This window comes from Panthera leo, chromosome A3, assembly GCF_018350215.1.
Source record: "Panthera leo isolate Ple1 chromosome A3, P.leo_Ple1_pat1.1, whole genome shotgun sequence".
In the NCBI taxonomy this organism is placed as follows: domain Eukaryota; kingdom Metazoa; phylum Chordata; class Mammalia; order Carnivora; family Felidae; genus Panthera; species Panthera leo.
Window position 1 is genome coordinate 67718613 of NC_056681.1, and position 22163 is coordinate 67740775.

General features: G+C 36.9%; 2 protein-coding genes across 4 annotated transcripts in view; one reads left to right on the top strand and one right to left on the bottom strand.

Moving 5' to 3' along the window:
• Positions 1-5019, top strand: part of GTF2A1L (general transcription factor IIA subunit 1 like) — a 42604-nt gene extending 37585 nt beyond the window's left edge. Inside the window, exon 9 of the mRNA XM_042932228.1 lies at positions 4763-5019. Coding sequence (XP_042788162.1) covers positions 4763-4870 — 108 coding nt within the window. The 3' untranslated portion in view covers positions 4871-5019. The remainder of the gene's footprint in view (positions 1-4762) is intronic.
• LHCGR (luteinizing hormone/choriogonadotropin receptor) overlaps positions 1-22163 on the bottom strand; it is a 119164-nt gene that overhangs the window by 51432 nt on the left and 45569 nt on the right. For 2 of the 3 annotated variants that reach the window (XM_042932226.1, XM_042932227.1), the window contains exon 10: positions 19498-19578. In XM_042932226.1, the coding sequence (XP_042788160.1) occupies positions 19498-19578 (81 nt within the window). Of the gene's footprint in view, positions 1-12560; positions 14346-19497; positions 19579-22163 lie in introns of those variants that run through there. The other variant, XM_042932225.1, reaches the window with a different exon arrangement.

The window sequence follows — 22163 nt, forward strand, 5'->3', positions numbered from 1 at the left end:
AAGAAATAGGTAATATAAAAGAGAGCGTTTCTTAGTTTGAAACTTATTTTTGTTTCTTATAAGCAGTGTATTGCCTTCCATGAAGAAAACACTAAGGCACTAAGTTATGTATGCATTCCATAGAGTCACAGAGAATTTTCTAGACTGTTACGGATATAGTATCCTTTGTTATACTGCATTGTGGGCAATAGCTTGTAATTAATTACATAGTGCTTTGTACTTTTCAAAGTGTTTTCTCCTACATTGTCTTTTACCTCTTAACCACTTTTGGGGTACACAGGAGTGATATTAGGTGTATAGTGCTAACAAATCTAGTTGTTTGAGAGTCCTAACTGAGAGTTATTTTAAAAACAGTACTAAATGTTTTAAACCATGGCACTGGGGAGCCCTTGAATTGGTCTTAAAAGGGACTGGTGAAGTCAGAAGATAGCTAGCAAAGAAAATGTATCTATAAGGTCAAAGTGGGATGGCAGGGACCACTGCCAACAGTGGATTTTTATGAAAGAGTATCTTCCCAGTTCTTGTTCAAGTAGTATTTAATATAACCAAACTCAAGTAAATTGAAAGATTTTTCAGTAGTCTTTTAAGATCTTTTACTAGTCAGCATGTTTTGAAGGCCAATAGTATCACTTTGTCTGGGAGAGTTCCAAATGCAGGATTTTGAGTCTTATCCCAGGGTACTGGATCAGAATGTGCATTTTAACAAGACCCTGAGGTGATTTGCATGCTTATTAAACTTTGGGAAGTGCTGTTTTTGTTTTTGTTTTTAGTATATCTTATCTGGCTTTGACTACCATATGGAATTTACCTTTAAAATTTATAAGTTAACAATTGGGGAAAGCTTTGAAAGTATTAAGGTGTGCTATGAAAAAGGGTTAAATGAAGGTCATTGGTCACCATGCTGAGTGAGGATTAAAGGATACAGTAATGTTATTTCAGAGGCTTAGAGAATGACCAAGATTAGTATAAAGGTTAAAGTAATAATGATATATAGGGAAGATTAATGGTGAAATGAAACCTTTTACTATAGATGAGAGTGTTCTATGCCATAAATAGGACACTATAGTGCATTGTAAAACCATTTGAATATGTTGTATCTTCATGTAACAGTTTGGCAAACTTTAGTTTATAGCTGTCCTTGTCTATTAGATGCTGGTACAATGAGTAATTGCTAAGTATGTAACACAGTATGTTTCTCTTTAAATATATATGCTGTTTTCCGAATAGATACTGTATACACATATGTTAATCAAAACACTATAAAAGGTATACCATGAAGTCTGGTTCTTACTCCTTCACTACTTATGCTGCCTACCAATAGCTTCTTGTCCCTTCTTTGAGCGTAAAAAAAAAGTAACCAGATACACTAGTTTCTTAATATATTTACAGGGTCTTTTTATTCAAATACAAACCTGAAAGATAGCCTAGACAACACTCTACTCTACACCTTGTCTTTTAAGACATCAACAATATATCTTGGAGATCTTCGTGCTAATATTTTTATAGCTATTATATAATATTCTACTGCAGAATTATTAAAATTTATTTTACCAATCCCCAACTGATGAATATTTGAGTTATTTTTCAGTCATTTGCTATTGAATGATCACATCTATAATACATCTCCTATGTGTGCAGTTATATCTATTAAAAAAAATCCCCAGTGGGGTACCTGGCAGGCTCAGTCAGTAAAGCATGCAACTCAGTCTTGGGGTTGTAAGTTCAAGTCCCACATTAGGTGTGGAGATTACTTAAAAATAAAATCTTAAAAAAAAAAAAAATCCCCAGAAATGGTATTACTGGGTCAAAGGGCAAGTGTATTTGGTCAGATACTGCTAAATTGCTCTCCTAGACTATCTTCCAGTATATATTCCCATTACAATATTTGAGAGTGCTGCTTTTCTTACAGCTTTGCCAATAGAGTGTAATAAAATATTTGGATCTTTGCTGTTATAAAAAGTGAAAATGATGTCTTGGTGAAAATTTTAACTTCTCATGTTTTTAAGGGCCATTCATAGTTACTTTTATGTGAACTGCTTGTTCATAACATTTATCTATTTTTTTTTAAACAATTGGATTATTGGTCTATTTATTGATTTCTAATAGCTCTGTATTGTTTTGGGGAAGATTGGCTCTTGGTATATGCAGAAATGCTTTTTCTCAGATGTTTGCTTTCAGTGCTTTTTCTTTCTTTGATACAGATGTTATATTTGTCAACCTTAATTTTTATGGCTTCTGATTTTGAGTCATAATACAAAGTTCTTTCTTAAAATTTTAAATGGATTCACTTATGTTTTCTTCTAGTATTTCTTTGGTTTCTTTTTAAAAATATAAGTTGTTTGATTTGGTGTTTATCTTGGAGTATAATGTAACGTATGATTCTGATATTTTTTTCCAGGTGGCTATTCAGTTTTCCTAATTACTGAAAAGTCTATTTTGTCCACACGAATAAGAAAATGATTCCTTTATCATCTACTAAATTTCTCTCTATATTTGGGTCTACTACTTGATTTTCCATTTTGTCTCATTGGTTTGTCCATTGGCTTATACTACCTTGATTTAATTATTAAGATTTGTAATATCTGGTAAAGTTAGTACTTCTTCATGAAGCCAAGTGAGGAGAATATTTCAAAGAGGAGAGAGTGTTGAATGGTGTAGATCAGTATTTTAAAAATTTATTCTTAGCTATTTTATCTCTTTTGTTGTTATGGTAAAAAGGCTCTTTCTTTGTATCTTCTGACCAGTGCTTGTATGCATGAAGGCTATGAGTTAATGTGTATTAATTTTGTATGAATAGTGAATTCTTATTTAGTAATTTTTAATTGGTTATTTTAGGTTTTTCAGACATGCAATCATTGCATCTGCAAGTCTTTATCTTTTCCAATTTTTATATTTCTGCTTCTTTCTTCTTGTCTACTTGCATTGGCTATTGTCAGTTGTACTTTCTTTGCTCTTACCTAATTGTATTAGGTAGGACCTCTGGAGTAAAAACTCGGATGATCTTTGTCTGTGGGATTTCAGTGGGATTACTTTTAGGGTTCCCCACTAACCACGAAGACAGTTTTATGCTGAGGTGGAGGTGTGTGTGTGTGTGTGTGCGCGCGCGCGTGCGTGTATAGGATGCAGTATTTGATTCTTATTGAGTTAAAAAAATCTAAAATGCATTAATTTATCAAATACTTTGTCAGCATCATTGGAGTTTATTATATGATTTATCTCCTTAGGTCTAGTAATATAGGTGTTATATTAATAAATTCCAAATATTGAACCATTGTTGCATTTCTAAATAAATGTCAGCGTCATTGGAGTTTATTATATGATTTATCTCCTTAGGTCTAGTAGTACAGGTGTTATGTTAATAAATTCCAAATATTGAACCATTGTTGCATTTCTAGAATAAATAAACTATTTATGCACTATTTCTAGAATTAAGTTACTAGAATGAGCTGTTGCTGCTGCTACTGTTCTCCAGATACTATTACCTGTGCTGAGTTCAGGATTCTGTGTCACTGTTGTGTTCCCAGGGACTTTTAAAGATATGTTCTAGTGTAAATTTGGGAGTCAAACTCAGAGAAGAGATTTTCCATTAATAGGATTTTTTTCTCCACACAAATAGGAGTTTCGCATTTATATTTTCTTATGTTTCACAAAATAAAGCTGAATACTGGTCACAGACTTTTCTTCTTTGATTTGACTATTTGCAGTAAATAAGTGGGTTTAATTTTTACCTTTGATTTCAGATCCTACATTTATAAGGTTTTTAAATAGTCACTTGTGGTTTACCCAGGGGTAACAATGATTTTACGGTTTCTTACCTCTTGAGGTAGTAGGATTTTCTAGTTTTTATTTTGTCCGTAAATAGACTGATTTATTAGATCCAAGGAACTGCCAGTGGAATCTAATAGATTATAAGCTTTATCTTCTGGTCTTGCTCAGCGCTTTACTGTGAATTTCTCCTTCAAAATGAAAGTCCTCTTTTTTTCATTCCTGATAATATTAACTACATCCTCTCTATTTATTCCTTTGTAGACATACTGAACTCTTTGCTGTTCTTGATCAGTCCAGGTATCTCCCTCCTCAGGGCTTTTGTGCTTCTGTTCCCTTTGCCTGGAATGCTCTCTAGTCAATATCTTCTTGGCTTTAACCTTTACCTTCTTTAAGTCTTTGCTCAAATGTTAGCTCAGAAGTCAGGCCCACCCTAATGTCTTACTTGCAATTGTAACCCACCTTTGTATTTGCGGTTTTCCTTTTCCTGCTCTATTTTTCATAGCACTTAGTGTCTTTTAATATTCTTCATAATTTAGGTATCTATTAGGTTTCTGTTTCCTCCATACTTACTAAAATGTACACTACTCAAAGGTAGAAATTTTTCCAGTTTTTACAAAGTAATATATAAAAAATGTGAATTTTTATGACTATACATATGTTTTTGTTTTTTAAACTGATATATCTATGGTGCCTAAAACAATGTCTGACAGACACATAGGAATCCAAATATTTGCTGAATGAATCAATACTATCTTGAGGTGGTTTTATTTATTTATTTTTTATTATATGAAATTTATTGTCAAATTAGTTTCCATACAGCACCCAGTGCTCATCCCAAAAGATGCCCTCTTCAATGCCCATCACCTACCGAGGAGGTTTTATTTTTAAAGAACTCCCATTTAGAGTCAGAACAATCCCATGTTATGTGCAAAGTATTGTAAATTATCCTTTAATTTGTAAAATTAATTAATTTAGACTATTTTTCTCCCTCCAGATTCATCGAAGCAAGAACAAATGGAAATTCTATTTGAAAGATGGTGTTATGTGTTTTGGAGGGAGAGACTATGTATTTGCAAAAGCCATTGGTGATGCAGAGTGGTAAAACTTATGAGCTCTATACATCATAAACATCAGTAGGACTATATTATGTATTGTCAAACTTATTTTTATTTTAAATATAGTCCAGTTCAGAGCTGCTCAAATTTTTAGTTCACTGTATGGAATTTAATAAAATTATAATTCAGATGGAGATACAGATATACAATTTTATATTTCTTTCCTTTTTTTAAAGCCTTCATTGTCTGTGCCATTATGAATCATAGATGAATCAGACATGATGGAGCATGAAGAAATATCACATTTCTTTAATGTTAAAGTAAAATTTAAATCATATTCCAGTTCTCCTTCATGGTAAAGTCAGCATCAGTTATTAGATTGGGGCTAGTGTCCTACCATTTCTCCCTAAACCATGTTACAACAGATCCTGGAGAATCTTGTAAGTAGAGGGATAGTCAAGAAGCTTCTCTAGGTCTTTGGTCTACACTCATCACTAGTGATGTATTGATTGTATAAGCCCAAATGGTCCCTTGGAAGCAGATGTCTCTGTTGAGCCTATATTATACTTGAACATGGAAATCTTTGCTGAGGCCAGGATCCCTGGAGTTAAGGATCTGCCTCTCTAGGCTTATCATGTGGCTAGGCCATTCTTCATCATATGTTGCTATCTCCCTGAGAGTTGTGAGGAAGTGGTTAGTTCCCATTCTACTTCTTGAAACTTCAGACTTCTGTCTTCTTAGTCATGGTGGGTTTTTCTCTATCCCTGTTTTTTTTTTTTTTTTTTTTCCTCTTTTTCGAAACAGTGGAAGACCGGTTTGCATTCTCTTTCCCCCTGAAAGACACTATCTCTCTTCCTTTGCTCTCCCAGGGAATCCCCTCATTCAGTTTAGGTTTTCCAAAGTAAAAGTCAAGAAGAGATGCATTCTTCAGGAACCTTCTGTTTTGGTCAGGCAATCTCATTTGACACAGAAAGACCTGGATAACTGTCTTAAAATCAGGGAGAGAAAATGCAATGCGCAATAGGTCTCATTTTCCTGCAGCAGTAAAAACAAAGCAAACTGATATCTTAGTAAGCTGTTCGGTAATATTCTTTTCCTTAGTAGATTCAAATTCCTCAAAGGAACATTTCCCCATCATTCTGCTTCTCTTAACAGGTAGAGTATACATGGTCTCTAAGATCCTGGTTTTGGCCCTAATTGGTGTTCTCCAGGATAGTAACTCTCATACAAAAACCGGTAGTGAAATGAGTAGGTAATGGTCTCTGAAACCTCCCAAGGATTAGATACTTGGGTTTGGGTGGTCACAGGGCGAATTCCTCATTTCTTTTTCAGAGGCAATCCCATTTGAAGAGTTTAATTTATTCCAGTACTTGTCCTGTCCTACCCAAGGGACTCAGCTACTGGTAGATCTTTTCAAAATCTGCATTCATCTCTTCTGGTTCTTGAACAACATTTGTGGGGTGCTGTCTTTGGCCTAAAGTTGGCAGCTGCAGGAGGATTCAGTTAGTACTCGTGTTGCACTTCTAACCAGATTTGCCAGCTATGCCCTCTTCATCCTCAGAGTGATTGTCCCTTTCCCTATGACCACTGCTATCCCAGATCCTTGTCTGGTTCTTGAGAACTTTGGGAGCTATGGGTTCTTTATGAATGTTGTCTACCATGAAATGTCTGTCTCTTCTACATGGAAGGCAAAAAGAGGGAACTCATTTGTTGTGTTTATTCCTGAAATGTACCCATTCAGGACTGAAGAGTATACTTTCTAGTGTTTTTCTTGCTTTCTTCCTCCCAGCATCATTCAATCATTCTGTACTTGTCCTAGACAAACTTTATTGCAAATTAAGGGTGGAATTTATTGACAGGGTCCATTCACTTGGGAATTGGGGTTTAATGTGTTGGTTTAAGTGTTTGGGAGAGGCAATAACAGGTGTTTTTAAAATTTCCTTCCTCTTTTCCACTGTGGATTTTAAAATCTCACTTTGCCTCAGCAATTTTTTAAAAATGGTGTATCACAAATACTATTATTATATTGATTCTCTTTATTTATTTATGTGGTCCTCTTTATTTTTTATCATTAGAGAAAAAAGTCACACTTGCCCCATTTGTGTCTCTGCATGCCCTCAGGCCCCTGATCCTTTAAAATGCAAAAAATCAATTTAAAAGTAAGCTTACCACAAAACAAAACAAAGCTAATAATCTTGGCATACTAATATAAATGATGATAGTTTTAGTGGTGGCTGCTAAGAGATTCTCTATTTTGGACCTGGTGCCCTTTTATTAGTCTCAAATAATCCTAGGAAAAAAATCCTACTTCTTGAGAAGTTGTCTAAATCAGTGATTTTCATTTCTTTTTTAGCCAGGATCTACACTAAGAAATTAACCAGTATAAGTTTGCATGGATATAGACACACGTAATACAAATTAAAGTTTCAGAAAATTATGCTTATCTTTAGCATGTAATGGCCTATATTTTCTGTTTGATTCTGTTCTATTGCATTAAAAATTGATGGTCTTGACCCACTAAATTGATTTCACTGCGTACTGATGAGTCATGACTCATAGTTAAAAAAAATATTACAGGGTGCCTGGGTAGCTCAGTTGGTTAAGCATCCGACTTAGGCTCATGTCATGCTTTCGTGGTTTGTGAGTTCAAGCCCTGCATCGGACTCTCTACTGTCAGTGCAGAGCCTGCTTCTGATCCTCTGTCTGCCTTTCTCTCTACCCCTCCCTGACCTCACACATGTTCTCTCTCTCTCTTAAAAAAACAAACAAAAAATGGGGCACCTGTGTGGCTCAGTGGGTTAAGCATCCGACTTCGGTTCAGGTCACAATCTCACGGTTTGAGTTCGAGCCCTGCATCAGGCTCTGTGTGTACAGCTCAGAGCCTGGAGTCTGCTTCGGATTCTGTGTCTCCTTCTCTCTCTGCCCTTCCCCCACTTGTGCTCTGTCTCTATCAAAAATAAATAAATCTAAAAAAATAAATAAACAAAAAAACCCCCTGTTAAATATTGTCAATTCATATGCTAAATAGAGCAAGACAAATCCTATTTAGTACATTTTAAAGAAAAAATTATTCTATAAATCCTACAGGTGGTATTTATCTGAGGTTTGGCTTTGATATGGTAATTAGTACTTTTACTCATTATGTCCAGGCTTGAGCATTTCTTGTTGTTTTTATAACGAAATTCCATAAGGTAGGTTCTAAGTTCTTGTAAATACAGTACCTTGGCAAATGTCATCCTATACTCTTTTATAAGTGGAGAAAGTATCTCTATTATAGAGGTTACAGTTTTCTGTGTTAAATGAAATTTGTGAAAGTATCATGTGTCCTAATTCCGATTTCAAACTTTTTCTCATGCTCACATCCTACAGTGCTTTCTTACGTACTTCCCACCTTTCCCTGCAGGCTAAGAAGATCTTGCTGAATTTGTACAGTTAGTCTCTTAGGGACTGACCAACTGACCTTGCCTGGAATACATTCTTTACCTATTTTACTCAAGGTGCTATAATTTGTGCACATAATCATCTGCACAGCTCACACTCCACGGGGCAAAGAGGTTACAGTTCTGGCCGAAGCACTCAGTTTCAGTAATTTTAGTTGTGTAGGAAAATATATAACTTTAGAATGAATAGCAACATTTAATTGGAGTAGTGAGCTGGGGAATTTAGTGGGGATTTTCTTTTGACTCCTGTTATTAGGTCAATATTATGCTGTTTTCATGTAAATATACTCTAATATGCCATGTGGGAATTTTGTGATTTATAACTAGAAAGCTAAATTATAAATAGGAAGGCTATGGTAATAACTCTTAGGAAGAAACTCAATATTAATAAAATATTGGACATTTTGAAGAAGAGATTATTTCCAGTTAGGAACACATTTATTGAAATCTTTGTAACATAAAGATTCTTAATTTACATGTGGACTTAATACATTTTTAAAAATATTTATTTTTGAGAGAGAGAGAGACAGAGTGTGAGTGGGGGAGGGGCAGAGAGAGAGGGAGACACAGAATCCAAAGCAGGCTCCAGGCTCTGAGCTGTCCACACAGAGCCCAATGCGGGGCTCAAACTCACGAACCCTGAGATCATGTCCTGAGCCGAAGTCAGTTGCCCAACTGACTGAGCCACCTAGGTGCCCCTGGACTTAATACATTTCTGAGGAAACTAAAACCAAGCCCTTTATAGCAAATGTTAGGAATGGAGGACAAAGTAACTTTTAAAAATATGCTGTAAATTTAGATGAGTTATTCTTTATTAAATAATGCTTCTTAGTCATTTGGCAATCTGCCAATGATAATCTCTAGCATGGTATAAAACCCCCCCACAAGATAGAAAAAAATTTCTGGAGCGTTTGATATTTTTATAATTTATGTATGAAGGATTACACAGATTAAGAATACAAATGCTTTCTATAAGACCATCTCATAAGGGAAATGCTTCTTCATAAGGATTTGTTTTATTTTTTAGTTGTAAAAGTGAATCAGCTGAAAAAAATGATTAATCACCTAATATTTGTAAGATTCTAGGATAGATATAGTGGGAGAAACAAGTGAAAGAGATGAGTGTATCACTAAAGCAATTTATAAGATAGGTGAAATAAGAGATAGATGTGTAAAGGTAGTAACACCCAGCTGTGTAGAATAAAAAAATGAGTGAGAGGGACGACAAGTGCAAAAGAAGTCCAAAGAGAGACATCACTTTGGGTCACTTATTTATTGTCTACGCCCTGCTTTATTTCAGGTAAAGGAGGTGTCTTAAATTCCATGGATTAGGGAGAGGGTGAATTAAGAAGAGCTTGGTAGCAAAGATAAACCTGTGGCTGGGTCTTAAAGGGTGCCCAAGGAGGGCAGGTAAGGAAGAGGGTATTCCAGATGGTCCTAGTGGTATGGGTGCCAGAATGCAGAAGCATGGGGCACAGCTAAGGAAAGGCAAGTAGGACAATGTGTTGCCTGCAGAAGAAGAGCAGCAGATCAAGTGAGCAGGTTTTTGAGAATGAGTTCTGGAGCTCTTTGAATGTTAGGATAGGAGCTAAAACTTAAATTTATACATACTGATGAGCTGCTCAGGACTTTGGCATGTAAGTAGGATTTTTGGAAGATTAATCAGTGGTGGATATGAGAGTATGGACATGGCAAAGATAGGATATGAACAAAAATGAAGGAGATTTGGTAGCACTTCTGAGGTAAGGGGGAATGGCCTGAAGTGTCTGTGTGACAGCAAGAATGCAAAATAAAGAATTGATGTGGAAGACATTTGAAAGGAACAGCTGGCGGGTCTTAGTGAGTGAAAAGATAAGAGGATGAGGGAGATAGTAAACTGTAGGTCTATGTTGTAACTTACATTATAATGTAGAGAATAAAAATATTTGTGGAAAAGGCCATAAAAGTTATTTTCAGAGTATGTGTCCAAGTACCTTGGCTCAAAGAGTATTTAAGAAGACATAATTTAAGTAGTTTCTCCGCAAGGATATATTTATTTTTTTGTTTTACCTTCTTCTTTTTTGCTTACTTAGTTCTTTTGGTTCTGGGATTTATGAATTAATCAAAAAGTTTATTGTGTATGTATGTAGCACACAACTAATTAGTATTCTCTCATATCACTGAGACAAATTCTAGAACACTAGCTTACCAGAGAGGATTGCATCTGTAAATGTAAAGAGTAAAGAGAAGTGACTAATTATACAGTAGAAAAGTCAGAAATGTGAAAAACATACAGAGAAGAGATACTTTGTAAATTTTATGAAATCTTTTATCTATTTGGATCACTTTGCACAATGACATAAAGGTTGAAGGTAGATTAAATACATAGTCTAGTTATGACTATATATTTATATAATAAAATGTCAAAGGAGAGCTAAAAACTGGAAATAACCCAGATATCCATCAGTGGAAGAGTGGAAAACAGTGTTATATTCATATAACTTGGCAATGAAATGGAATGGACTATTCAACAATGAAAAGAAAACTACTAATTCAAACAACAGGCTGGATGAGTAGCAGAAACATTGTGTTGAGTCAGAGAAGTCTTACACAGGAGTATATGCTATATGATTCCGTTTATATGAAGTTCTAGAACAGGCAAAACTAATCTATGGGGAAAAAATCAGAACCATTGTTACCATTGGGGTGGTGGTGGGAGTGAGGGATTAACAAAGAAGGGGCATGAGGAAACTTTCTGAAGGTGATAGTGTTCTATGTCTTCATAGAGGTTTGAGATCACATGGATGTATGCTATTGTCAAAACTAAGTGGTATGCTTGGTATTTGTCCATTTTACTATGTGTAAGTCTCACCTAAAATGTAAATAAATATTGAGCCTTGGTTAGTGATAACCATGCTGAAGTATATAGATAGGCTGATGAGTACTGATGTGTGCAACTTATTTTATTTTTTAATTTCTAATTTTTTTGCTTTCAAAATTTTAATTGTAATAAAATTTATTTTTTAGAGTAGTTTTAGGTTCACAGCAAGATTGGGTGGAAGGTACATAGATTTCCCATATACCCTCTCCCCCTGCCACACAACACATGGCCTCCCCCGTTACCAATATCCTCTACAACGGTGGCACATACCGTACAATTGGTGAACCTCTTTTGACTCATCGGAGTCCATAATTTACATAAGAGTTCACTCCTGCCATTCATTCTATGGATTTGATAAATGTATAATGACCTGTATCCACCATTATAGTATCACACAAAGTTTTTAAACACTTTTAAAAAATTTTTAATTGAAGTAAAGTTGACCCTATAACATTATATTAGTTTCAGGTGTAAATCATAGTGATTTCACAGTTATATAAATTACAAAATGCTTACCAGGTAAGTGTAGTTACCATCTATCATCATACAAAGTTATTACAATATTATCGACTCTATCCTCTATGCTGTACTTTTCTATGCCTGTGACCTATTTATTTTATAACTGGAAATATGTACCATTTTATCCTCTTCACCTATTTTGCTTATTTTGCCACCCTTCTCCCCTCTGGCAACAACCAATTTGTTCTTTGTATTTATGAGGAAGTTTCTTCAGTTTGTTTTGATTTTTAGAGTCCACACGTAAGTGAAGTCATATAGTATTTCTTTTCTCTGTCTGACTTATTTCACTTAGCATAGTACCTTTTTGGTCCATGTCTAGGTCCATCCATTCATGGATGACAAAACTTCATTCTTTTTTATGGTTGAGTAGTATTTCACTGTGTGTGTGTATTTTCCAAATCTTTTTTATCCATTCATCGGTCTGTGGATGCTTGGGTTGGTTCTATAGCTTGGTTATTGTAAATAATGCTTCAATAAACAAAGGGGTCATATATCTTTTCAAATTAGTGTGGTTTTTTTTTTTTGATAAATACCTAGAAGTTGAATTATTGGGTTGGATGGGATTTCTATTTGAATTTTTTGAGGAGCCCCATACCGTTTTACACAGTGGTTGCACCAATTTACCTTCCTACCAACAGTGGACAAGTTTTCCCTTTTCTCCACATCCTCGCCAACACTTGTTATGTCTTGTCTTTTTGAATGTAGTCATTCTCACATGTGTAAGGTGGTATCCCACGGTGGTTTTAATTTGCATTTCCCTTATGATTCGTGATGTTGAACATTTATTCATGTGTCTGTTGGCCATCTGTTTTATCTTCTTTGGAAAAATGTGTATTCAGGTTCTCTGCCCATTTTAAAATCAGATTATTTGATTTTTTTGATGTTGACTTCTTTATATATATATATTTGGATATTGATGCCTTATCAGATATATCATTTGCATATATTTTTACTTTTGCTTTCCTTGCCTGAGGATACTATCTGGAAAAGTATTGCTAAGGGGGATGTCAAAGAAATTACAGCCTATAGTTTCTTCTAGAAATTCTATGGGAGAAATTACATTTTAATTTTAATTTAGCTGCATATGGCTAGTGGCTACCAGATTGGACAGTGCATCTCTGCAGTGTGTTTTTCAAACTATCTGAGGAAAAGAACCAGTTATTTTAAATTTCAAATCTGTAATGGACTAATAAATTGCAGTAAAAATTACTACAAAGGTGAAATGAGAAAGAAGCAAAGATATGTAAAATACCACCTCATTCAAAAGCACTAGATTCAACAGACATTAAATTACTCTGTCAAAATTGCTAGAAATGTTTCTACACACTTTCAGTTTTTGTATTTTGTGTCATCATGTACCAATGACAAGTAGTTTTTAGATTGGCAATGGTCATGGACAACACTTTGAGCTAGGTAGATATCTTGTTTTTGCTCAATGTGCTTGAGAATAAATAGTTTCCTAACACCAACTCTTTATGTTAAAATTACTGGTACAGATTATTTTTTACATGTTTAAGCACTACTCAATAATGTGGTTACTGATAAAACAGTTAACATTCTTTATAGCAAGTTTTGTCTGGGATAGCTGTATATTGACAGTGCAATGTAGACAACTTCAGGGTGGACTGAGAAGGCTTATTTGATCCAGTGAAGCCATTTTTGCAGTTAGAGGTATAAGCCAAAAAATCCTTCCTTCTATAAAGTTCAGCCCGATGTTTACAGCAGCCAAATTTGCTCAGCAACAGAAAGAAATCCCTTTGGAATGCCTTTGTGAAAATCGCATACAGAAATGGATTGGCACAAGAATTGACAGGATAAAAAAGAACCAGTAAAACTTTAGAATTGGTTACTGTGATAAGGGGCACTTTGAAGGCAGCTGAGATGGCAAAAAAAGAGATAGGTGCCATGCAGGTGAAATCAGTGAAGATGAGGACCGCCATTTTCTTAGCAATTTTTTTATCTTTGTTGGTAGCCATCAGCTCTGGATTTTGAACTGCAAAATAAATTTTAATGTAGCAAGCACAAATGATGATGAAGGCCACCACATTGAGTATCAGGATGGTTAATATGTAGACTTGTGAGAGAGTGGTTTCCACATCCATGGGGAGGCAAATGCTGACCTTCATATAATTGCTGACACCCACAAGGGGCAACATGGCAACTAGAGTAGAAAAGAGCCATCCTGCAAGCATAATTGGAATGGCATGTCTTAAACGCAGCTTTTGGTCCAGCTGAATAGCATACGTTATAGTGTGCCATCTTTCTAGTGTGATAACTGTGAGTGTGTAGACAGAAAGCTCACTTGAAAATACAGTGAAAAAGCCAGCTGCACTACACCCATTCCCTGTCTGCCAATCTATGGCATGGTTATAATATTGTCCTTTGGTTTGGGAATCAACTGAGGCAATGAGCAGCAGATAGAGCCCCATGCAAAAGTCTGCAAAGGAGAGATTGCACATGAGAAAACGGGGCACTGTCAGTTTATAACGACTAGTCAGGAGAACAAAGAGGACAGTCACATTTCCCATGATGGCTAGGATATTAATAAGCCAAATCAGGACCCTAAGGAAGTCATAGCCCATAATATCTTCACAGGGATTAAAAGCATCTGGTTCAGGAGCACATCGGAGTGTCTTGGGTGAGCAGAAACCATAGTCATAATCCCAGGCACTCAGTTCACTCTCAGCAAAGATGGCAGAATAACTGTAAGAAGAATATTTTGTCTCAATGTAAACTTGAGATTTTCTATGATTCTTTGTATTTAAAAAATTGAATCATCCTTTTTGTTTTTTTTTTAAGCCTATGAAACAAAAGGGAACAAAGCCACGACAGCCTCAGTCTTAGGTTTGTTAAATTATTAACAAATAATGTTTATTTGTTAAATTATTAACAAATTATTATTTGTTAAATTATTGTTAAACAATTTGTTAAATTATCTTAGAATTCTGAATGGAAATAGGAATTTCTTTAGGGAATGAAAAGCAACATATATATATATATATATATATATATATATATATATATATATATATATATAAAATCTGTTGATGCACAGACTTATGAAGCTGTTTACAACGGATGAGTTTTCTTTGGAAAACAAATTTAGAGACACAGTATATGCTTGCTATGTCTACAAGAACCCTTTCTTGGCATTTTCCTAGGTATTTATCTCATTTAGTTGCCAAACTGCTGTCAAGCCATGTGTCTTTGGTAGAACACTAATGGGACTGAAGGGCTCACACTGCCGAAGATTATCAGCTGTGAGTAGACTAGCTTGAACATTGGTCCCTGGCTAATCAAATAGCCCAGGTAAGAAGTGGAAACCAAGGATGGACAATCAGAAACCCAGGAGCTGAAGCCAAATACAGATATGGACAATAGGGAGAAATGGTGAAAATAGATACTCCTTAGGGGTATGAGTCAAATTCAGAGAGTAGTTTGAAGAAGGGTTCCAACTCTAGTGAAGGAACAGTCCCAACTCTGCTAACCTCTTCCTCCCAAACCCACTGCTAATAATTATGTTAAGATTTTCATCCTCTCTTGTAGGACAATTACATTAGTTTCCCCCCAGCATCTTTCCTCTAATTTTAGCCCTCTCTTGCTCCATCTGTACCTTCCTCCTATGATGGCTTTTCTTTACTTTTTTTTTAATGTTTATTTTTGAGGGAGAGAGTGCAAGTGGAGGGGAGGTAGAGAGAGAGGGAGACACAGAATCCAAAGCAGGCTCCAGGCTCTGAACTGTCAGCACAGAGCCAGATGCAGGGCTCGAACTCACAGACCATAGGATCATGACCTGAGCTGAAGTCGGATGCTTAACTTGACTGAACCACCCAGGCGCCCCATAGAATGACCCTTCTTAAGTACAGATCTATTAATTCAAACTTTTGCTAGGTTCTTGTTGTCTGTGGGATAAAATCCAGACTCCTTGTGATAACCTCGAATGATTTGGGTTATGCCTCGTCCTCCAGTCTCATTTACAAGAAGCAATAGTGCTGCACAATTTGAAACCTGGGCTCTGGAGCAAGACTGACTTTACAGGCTGTGTAAACCTGGGTGGGAGGTTTACTTACCATCTCTGTGCCACAAGGTCTTCATCTGCCAAATAGAGATACTAATCATACTTCCCTCAGGAAGGTTGTGCTAAGGATTAACTATATTACTACCTACAGAATGTTTAGAATAATACTTGGCACATATTAAGTGCTCACTAAAAGTTAGGGATTCTTATAATTATCTATTGCAGATTGCTTGTGCAATCTTCCCTTTGGTTACATGAAATGACTGTGGCTCTCAGAATCTACTCTTTCATCTTTCTGTCTTTGTATGTGCTATTTCTTCTTCTTGCCTTCTCCTCATCTCTGGTGAATTCCTTCTTATTCTTAAAGGTAAGCCCCTCTGTGAAGCCTTTCTTGATTTCACACCTCTAAGGAGTTTATCACCCCTTCTCTCTGCCATGGCTGCACTTAAGTTCTATTGTAATTATCAAACCGTACTGCCGTTGTGTGATGATGGGTGGCTTCTTTAGTAGTCTGTGAAGCTATTCTTTGATAGCTTGGGAGGCAGGGTACTAGGTCTTATTTATTTCTGAACTCTCATTGCCTCACACAGTTTTGGCTCAGACTATCCAATAAATGCTTGTGGAGTGAATAAACCAGGGTGATCCTGGCCCTGAGAGGAATTGAAAAGATACAGGGACAATGAGTGTGTACAGTATGATGCATGTAGGCTCAACACATTTTCTCTTTGCTCACAGTCTGCTAATGTAATCTTGCTAGCTAGAGAAATGGGCATAATTTTTCTGTCAGGGCCATTACAAATAGTATTTTACCTTAGGGTCTCTCATACATTAAAAGAGTATTTTTCTCTCAAAACTTAGCTACTCCTGTTCTGAACAGGAAAGTGTGAACCTAGTTCAGTGAGTGGATGAAATGACCTATTTGAGCAGTACAATTACTGAAGGGAAATAACATAGATTAAAAAAAGAATAAAAAGAAATCCATGATCTGGGACTCCAAGATGATGCTAGAAATTCTTAGAAACCACTTTGGAACTAGCGAAGGATTGTTGCTATGTACAGAACATTGCACAGGAAACTCACCTGCTTTATTACTAAATATGGGTACATTTGTCCTCATCTCATGCCCATTAAAAGAATATCTGTTTTTTTAATATTTAAAACGATGTGGTGGTTATAAAGAATGATGTAAGGAAATAGGTTATTTCTTAGCATTAGAACAGTTCTTTTTAAGAAAATTTTAATTATTTTTGAGAGACACAGAGCACAAGCGAAGAGGGGAAGACTGAGAGGGAGACACAGAATCCGAAGCAGACTCCAGGCTCTAGGCTCCAAACTGTCAGCACAGAGTCCAATGCGGGGCTCGAACCCAGGAACCGTGAGATCATGACCTAAGCCAAAGTCGGACACTTAACTGACTAAGCCACCCAGGCACCCCAGTATTAGAATTGTTCTTAAAGACATCTCACCGAACCCCTCATTTTATTGGTAAGGAGGCTAAGATTAAAGAAGGCAAGTGATTAGCTCAAGGTCCCTCAGCACTAGGTAGGCTCTAGTGGCATCAGTAGGTCTTCATGTCCGTAGTGTATGGCCTTTCCTATACGTCACTGTCTCTCTGTCAGTGCTTTTCAAAGTGTGGTCCTTGGACCACTTCCATCAGAATCACCAGGCTGTTTGTTAAAGTGCAGACTCCTGGCTTTACTACAAACCCTGGATCAAATTCTCTAGGGACAGAGCCCAGGAACTTGTGTTTTAAGCAAGTTCCCTGGAGGATTCCTCCAAAATAATAGCCTTTATTAAGTCAGGTGAAAACTTTCCAACTATTTCTGCCTTATTTCCTTTGCTGCTTTCCCCTTATCAAAACTACTTTAGCTGCTACCAGTAAAATTACTTCAGAAGCACTAATTCAAAGCTTTGAAAAATTCTGCCATGATTTCTGAATAAATTTCTATCAGTAAGAGGTCAAACGTGTTCCTTCTCTCACTCCTCTGGTCCTTTGTCCTTTCTTTTTTTTTTTTTTTTTTTGCCCTACTGAGCATATGTCTAGCAATTTTTCTCCTTGGTGATTTGCCTTCAGACCAAATACCTACCTGCTACTTAGGTTTGTGTCCTGGGACAGCTCCTGAGGGGAGCCTCATGCTTATTGACAAAACCCGGCAGGGAGCTGTCTTCAGTACTGAAGGGTCTGAATGGACTCGAATAGGCCTACAACACTGAGTCAGAGGAAGGAGGGGCCACTCCAGTTGCAGTGAACAAAGACAGGAGGAAAGACGGGGACTGTAGGAGAACAAAGGGACCGGCCATAAATAAGAGCAAGGACACTGATACCTTGGGGAGAGTAGATAGGGCTTAGTGACTGGCTCTAGAATTTCTCACCTCCAGGGGCTTAGGAATAGCATTGTGGTGGGAAAGGGGGCAAGGGGATTTCACAGGGAGCACACTCTTTTTACCTAGAGTTTATGTACTAATTTCACATAGTTTTGGGGATGCTGGACATTAGGGGATTTGTTTTACAGCAGTGTTAGCATAGGAAACTCAAGACTGTAGACTTCTTTGGGAAGGCTTGGGGTGGGGCTGATGAGGATGATTGAGAGTGGGCTAACGTCTCTTGTCCCCAAAACTACCCCTTGAGGCTACCAATGACTCCAGCCAGAAGTGTTTCCTGTTGATGAGGAAAAAGCCACAGGTTGCAAAAGAGTTAATGGAAGGTGACCGACAGACCATCCAGACAAGAGCAGGGAGGGTGAGGAAAAAGAACACTGGAGGACAGTTGGTGTTGGACCTAAATGAAAGAAAAAAGGATACAGAGTATGGTATTTCTAATGTACCCCAGATGCTGTTGCATTTTGTAACAACTCTCTTCACTTTTATGGCTCTGAAAGCCAAATGATATCTCTGCTGTCCCTTGCAGATAAGGGAAAATGTCTCAAAAAAGGTAATTATTGTCCAGGGATACCCAGTGTTACAGGAACATTACTGCCAAGGATTCACATCCAACTTTGAGAAGCCCCAAAGCCCAAGGTCCTTCCAACATACCACCCTGCTGCCTCTACATAACTTGCAGATTGATAGGGAAAAAAAAACAAGAGAAAAGAAAAAAGATGTAGAAGAGGGAATGGAGAATGGCAAGGTGTTTTAGAAGGGTATCAGGTTTTGTAGCCTGAAGGACACATGGGGGGAATAATAAAACTTCTAAATCACAGTAAATGTGGCCTAGGGACGCTGGGAGTATCTTTTGAGGCATGATCTTTTACATTTGAAGGTAGGTGAAATGCCAAGGCAGCCAGGAAAAATGTTAAAAAAGTCAGTCAGTAGAATAGAAACGGATCTCCCATCCAGTGTATGTTAGTGATAGCATTGAGGTTGAATAATTTTAAGCTCCAGAGCATAGTAGTCAAGGTGGCCTGAATCTCTTTGAAAGGAAGTGACTGCTTCTAGAAGCCGTGTTGGCAATCAGTTAATCTTTGTGGAATGCTGACCACTGACTAGTGAAAATTCCTAAAAATGAAGTCATTTTTTTAAAATGAAGTCATTTTAACAAGCCCTAAGTGACCTCAAAATACCTGCAAATAAAAATTTTAATTTCTTTGGAGAATTTAATTATAGAATGAATGTGTAGATACATTTTTTTAAAGAGTTTTTTTTTAAACAGTTAAATGTCTGTTCAACTGGATGCCACTTGTAAAGAAAAAATTCCCATTTGAAATCTATTAAAAAGTGCTTTGCAAACATCCCTCCAATGAAGACTTTTATCAAAAGAAAAGCATTGGCACTGATAATAATAAGGTGCACACAGAACGAGACATGGTTTCCTGAGTTTCTTTGCATGCAAATACTTACAGTGTTTCATTATTTGGTCTCCTTGCTGTGCTTTCACATTGTTTGGAAAAGTTTTCAAAAATGGAAAATGAAAAATTCTGCCTGAAAGAAAAGAGGTTTAAAAAAAAAGCAGTTGAGCCTTTGGTCTTTAAACTAAACATGATCATGTCTATTTATGCTTTGTTCATCCAAATTCTTTGCCCATTACGCCAGTCGTGTTCTGCACCATTGTCCTGACTGAAACATTTTCCCGGGAAAGAGGGAAGGCTTTGGCATTGTCATTAGAGGGCTTCCAGCTTAGATAAAATGCTTCTGCATGCTAAGTGTTTTGTGTGGGCTCCAGAGATGAAAAAACTTAAATTGGTCATATTGAATCACAGATTTTTCGATGCTTATTAAAAACTACCCTTATGGTATATGAGGGTTTGCTCCTCCCCACTCTCCTTACCACATTGCTCGTGATGAACAAATAGCCATTCAGAATTCATGGCTTTGAATTGTAACTGGGAAATATTTTCTGTGAGGATTTGAAGAGACTGGACCTGACATGATGATGTGAATTTTCTGCTTTGTTTCCTTATGTGCAGAAATATATGTGGGTGTTCTCTACTCCTCCATCATTGCAAGAAGCTTAGCCTAATGGAAAGGGAAGAAGTATCAATAAATTAAAAGGGGCCTATACTTACTATATTCCTAAGGTGAAACCAAAGGGAGGCACAAAGGAAAACTGGATGAAGAAATAGAGGGAAGGAGAGAAGGTGGTGAGAAACCCAACCTTTCCTAAGGAGGAAGGAGAAATGAGGCAGTCTAAATTAGAAATTTCTATGTTATTCTTCTCCAGCATTAACAAGATAATTCCTTATACAAACAACTTTGTATGCAAAGCAGGAAGGTGGATAATATAGCAGAACTATTTGACCTACTGGACTCACTTTCAAAAATTAATCAGCTTGTTATTTTGAGTCAGCCTTATAAATCCTCAAATTTGGACAAAGTGTGTGTGTGTGTGTGTGTGTGTGTGTGTTTTGACGCTGGCTCTGTATCTGATACCTAGAGATACTGTGTGTGAAACAATCTATAGTTAACAGGAAATGTGGTTGTTCTTAGCCTTCAGTTCATAGCGCTGAGTTCCATCTACTCTTTTTAAAAATTTTAATCATAGATACCAAGGAGGTCTTTGGGACCATCTGCCCAGGCAGCTGTGTGTGTTATCCAGGCTCAGCAGCTGCAGGGCAGGGGGGTGACTTAGAGTTTACATAAACATTCCACTGGCCCAGCTTCAGGCTGTCCCATCTCCCTAGCATCCAAGGTTTCGAGCTTTAGGGATATAGAGGGAGTCACTTAAAGCTTGTAATCCCAATCAAGACAACCTCTGTGTGACTGTATTCCTATCTCACTTTGATACTGGCCTACAACTGCATAATCCTCTCCCCACCTTTTTTACCCAGAGGTAGTCTCTTTCATGTACTAGAATAAAAAGCCCCTGAACTAGCTTTTTTATATGCCAGTAATTTCAGAAGGGATGTGCCCTCTTTGCCACAAAATTTGAGGTGTCCAGAATCAGCCTTATCATAAACCAGGGTCTGTATTGTTCTCCTAATCGGTCTCACCAGCTTTGCTCACCTCCAAGCCATCCTCCAGAGCTGCTGGAGTGTTATTTGACAAAAGCAAATTTGAGTAATTTTGCTTTGAATTCGTCAGTGGTTCCCCATCCTCTGAACAACCTGGCCCAGGACTCAGAGCCCATCACAACCTGTCTCCCTCTGTGTCCTCCATGTACCCATAAGTCATCTTGTTCCAGTTTTTCTGAGGGATTTCCATCCTTTGTCTCTTGCCTTTGTGCTTTCACATGAGCTATCTTGTCTTCTCAGCATGGTTTTACCCACACCTGCCTAGCCACCTCTTAGCCCTTCTCCAAAACTCAGTGGAAGTCATTTCTTCAGGAAGTCTTCTGTAAGTTCTGTTGCTGTTTAGAAACTCTTCCTTTGTGCTCCCAGAGTATTCTGTTATGTTCTGAGCTCTACCATTACATTTGCTATATTGTACTTAAACATCGGCTCTCTTGTGTATTACCACCACACAGCTGTTTGTGATTTTCCTGGGTGGAATGAGCTCTTAGTTATTTTTGTATCTTCAGACTTTTGCACAATGTCTGGAACTAGATAAGTGCTCAATTAATATTTTTTTGAAGCTCAGTTAATGATGCATGGCCCTCCGAGTACTTTGTCTTCTTGGTTACATCAAAAGCTTCAGATCTAGCTTCACATACCTCTGCAAGGCACAAAGTAGATGTACAGTAATATGTTGTTGGTTGATTCATTATAAATAGGTTGATTCCACACAAAAATAGCAGCATCCTAGTGTCACTCTTCCAGTGCCTCATCTAATTAATTGAGAATATCTTCTTAGGCTGTGTAATAACACTTTAGGGCAGATGTTTTCCCAACAGTGAGTTGTGACCCATTGGTGGGTCGTATAAACAATAAAGTGCACAAGACTAGCATTAAAAACACAAACAAACATGAAATAAAGTAGAGTAAAATAGATAAGAAAAATCTGTGTGTATCACACATGTAAAAAAGTTAAGTATTGTTTTGTTACCTATGTGATGTGTACTGGTTTGCAGCGTAAAAAGAGGTATTTCTTATTATGCATCTTAGTTAAAAAAAAATTCTGGAAAACAATCT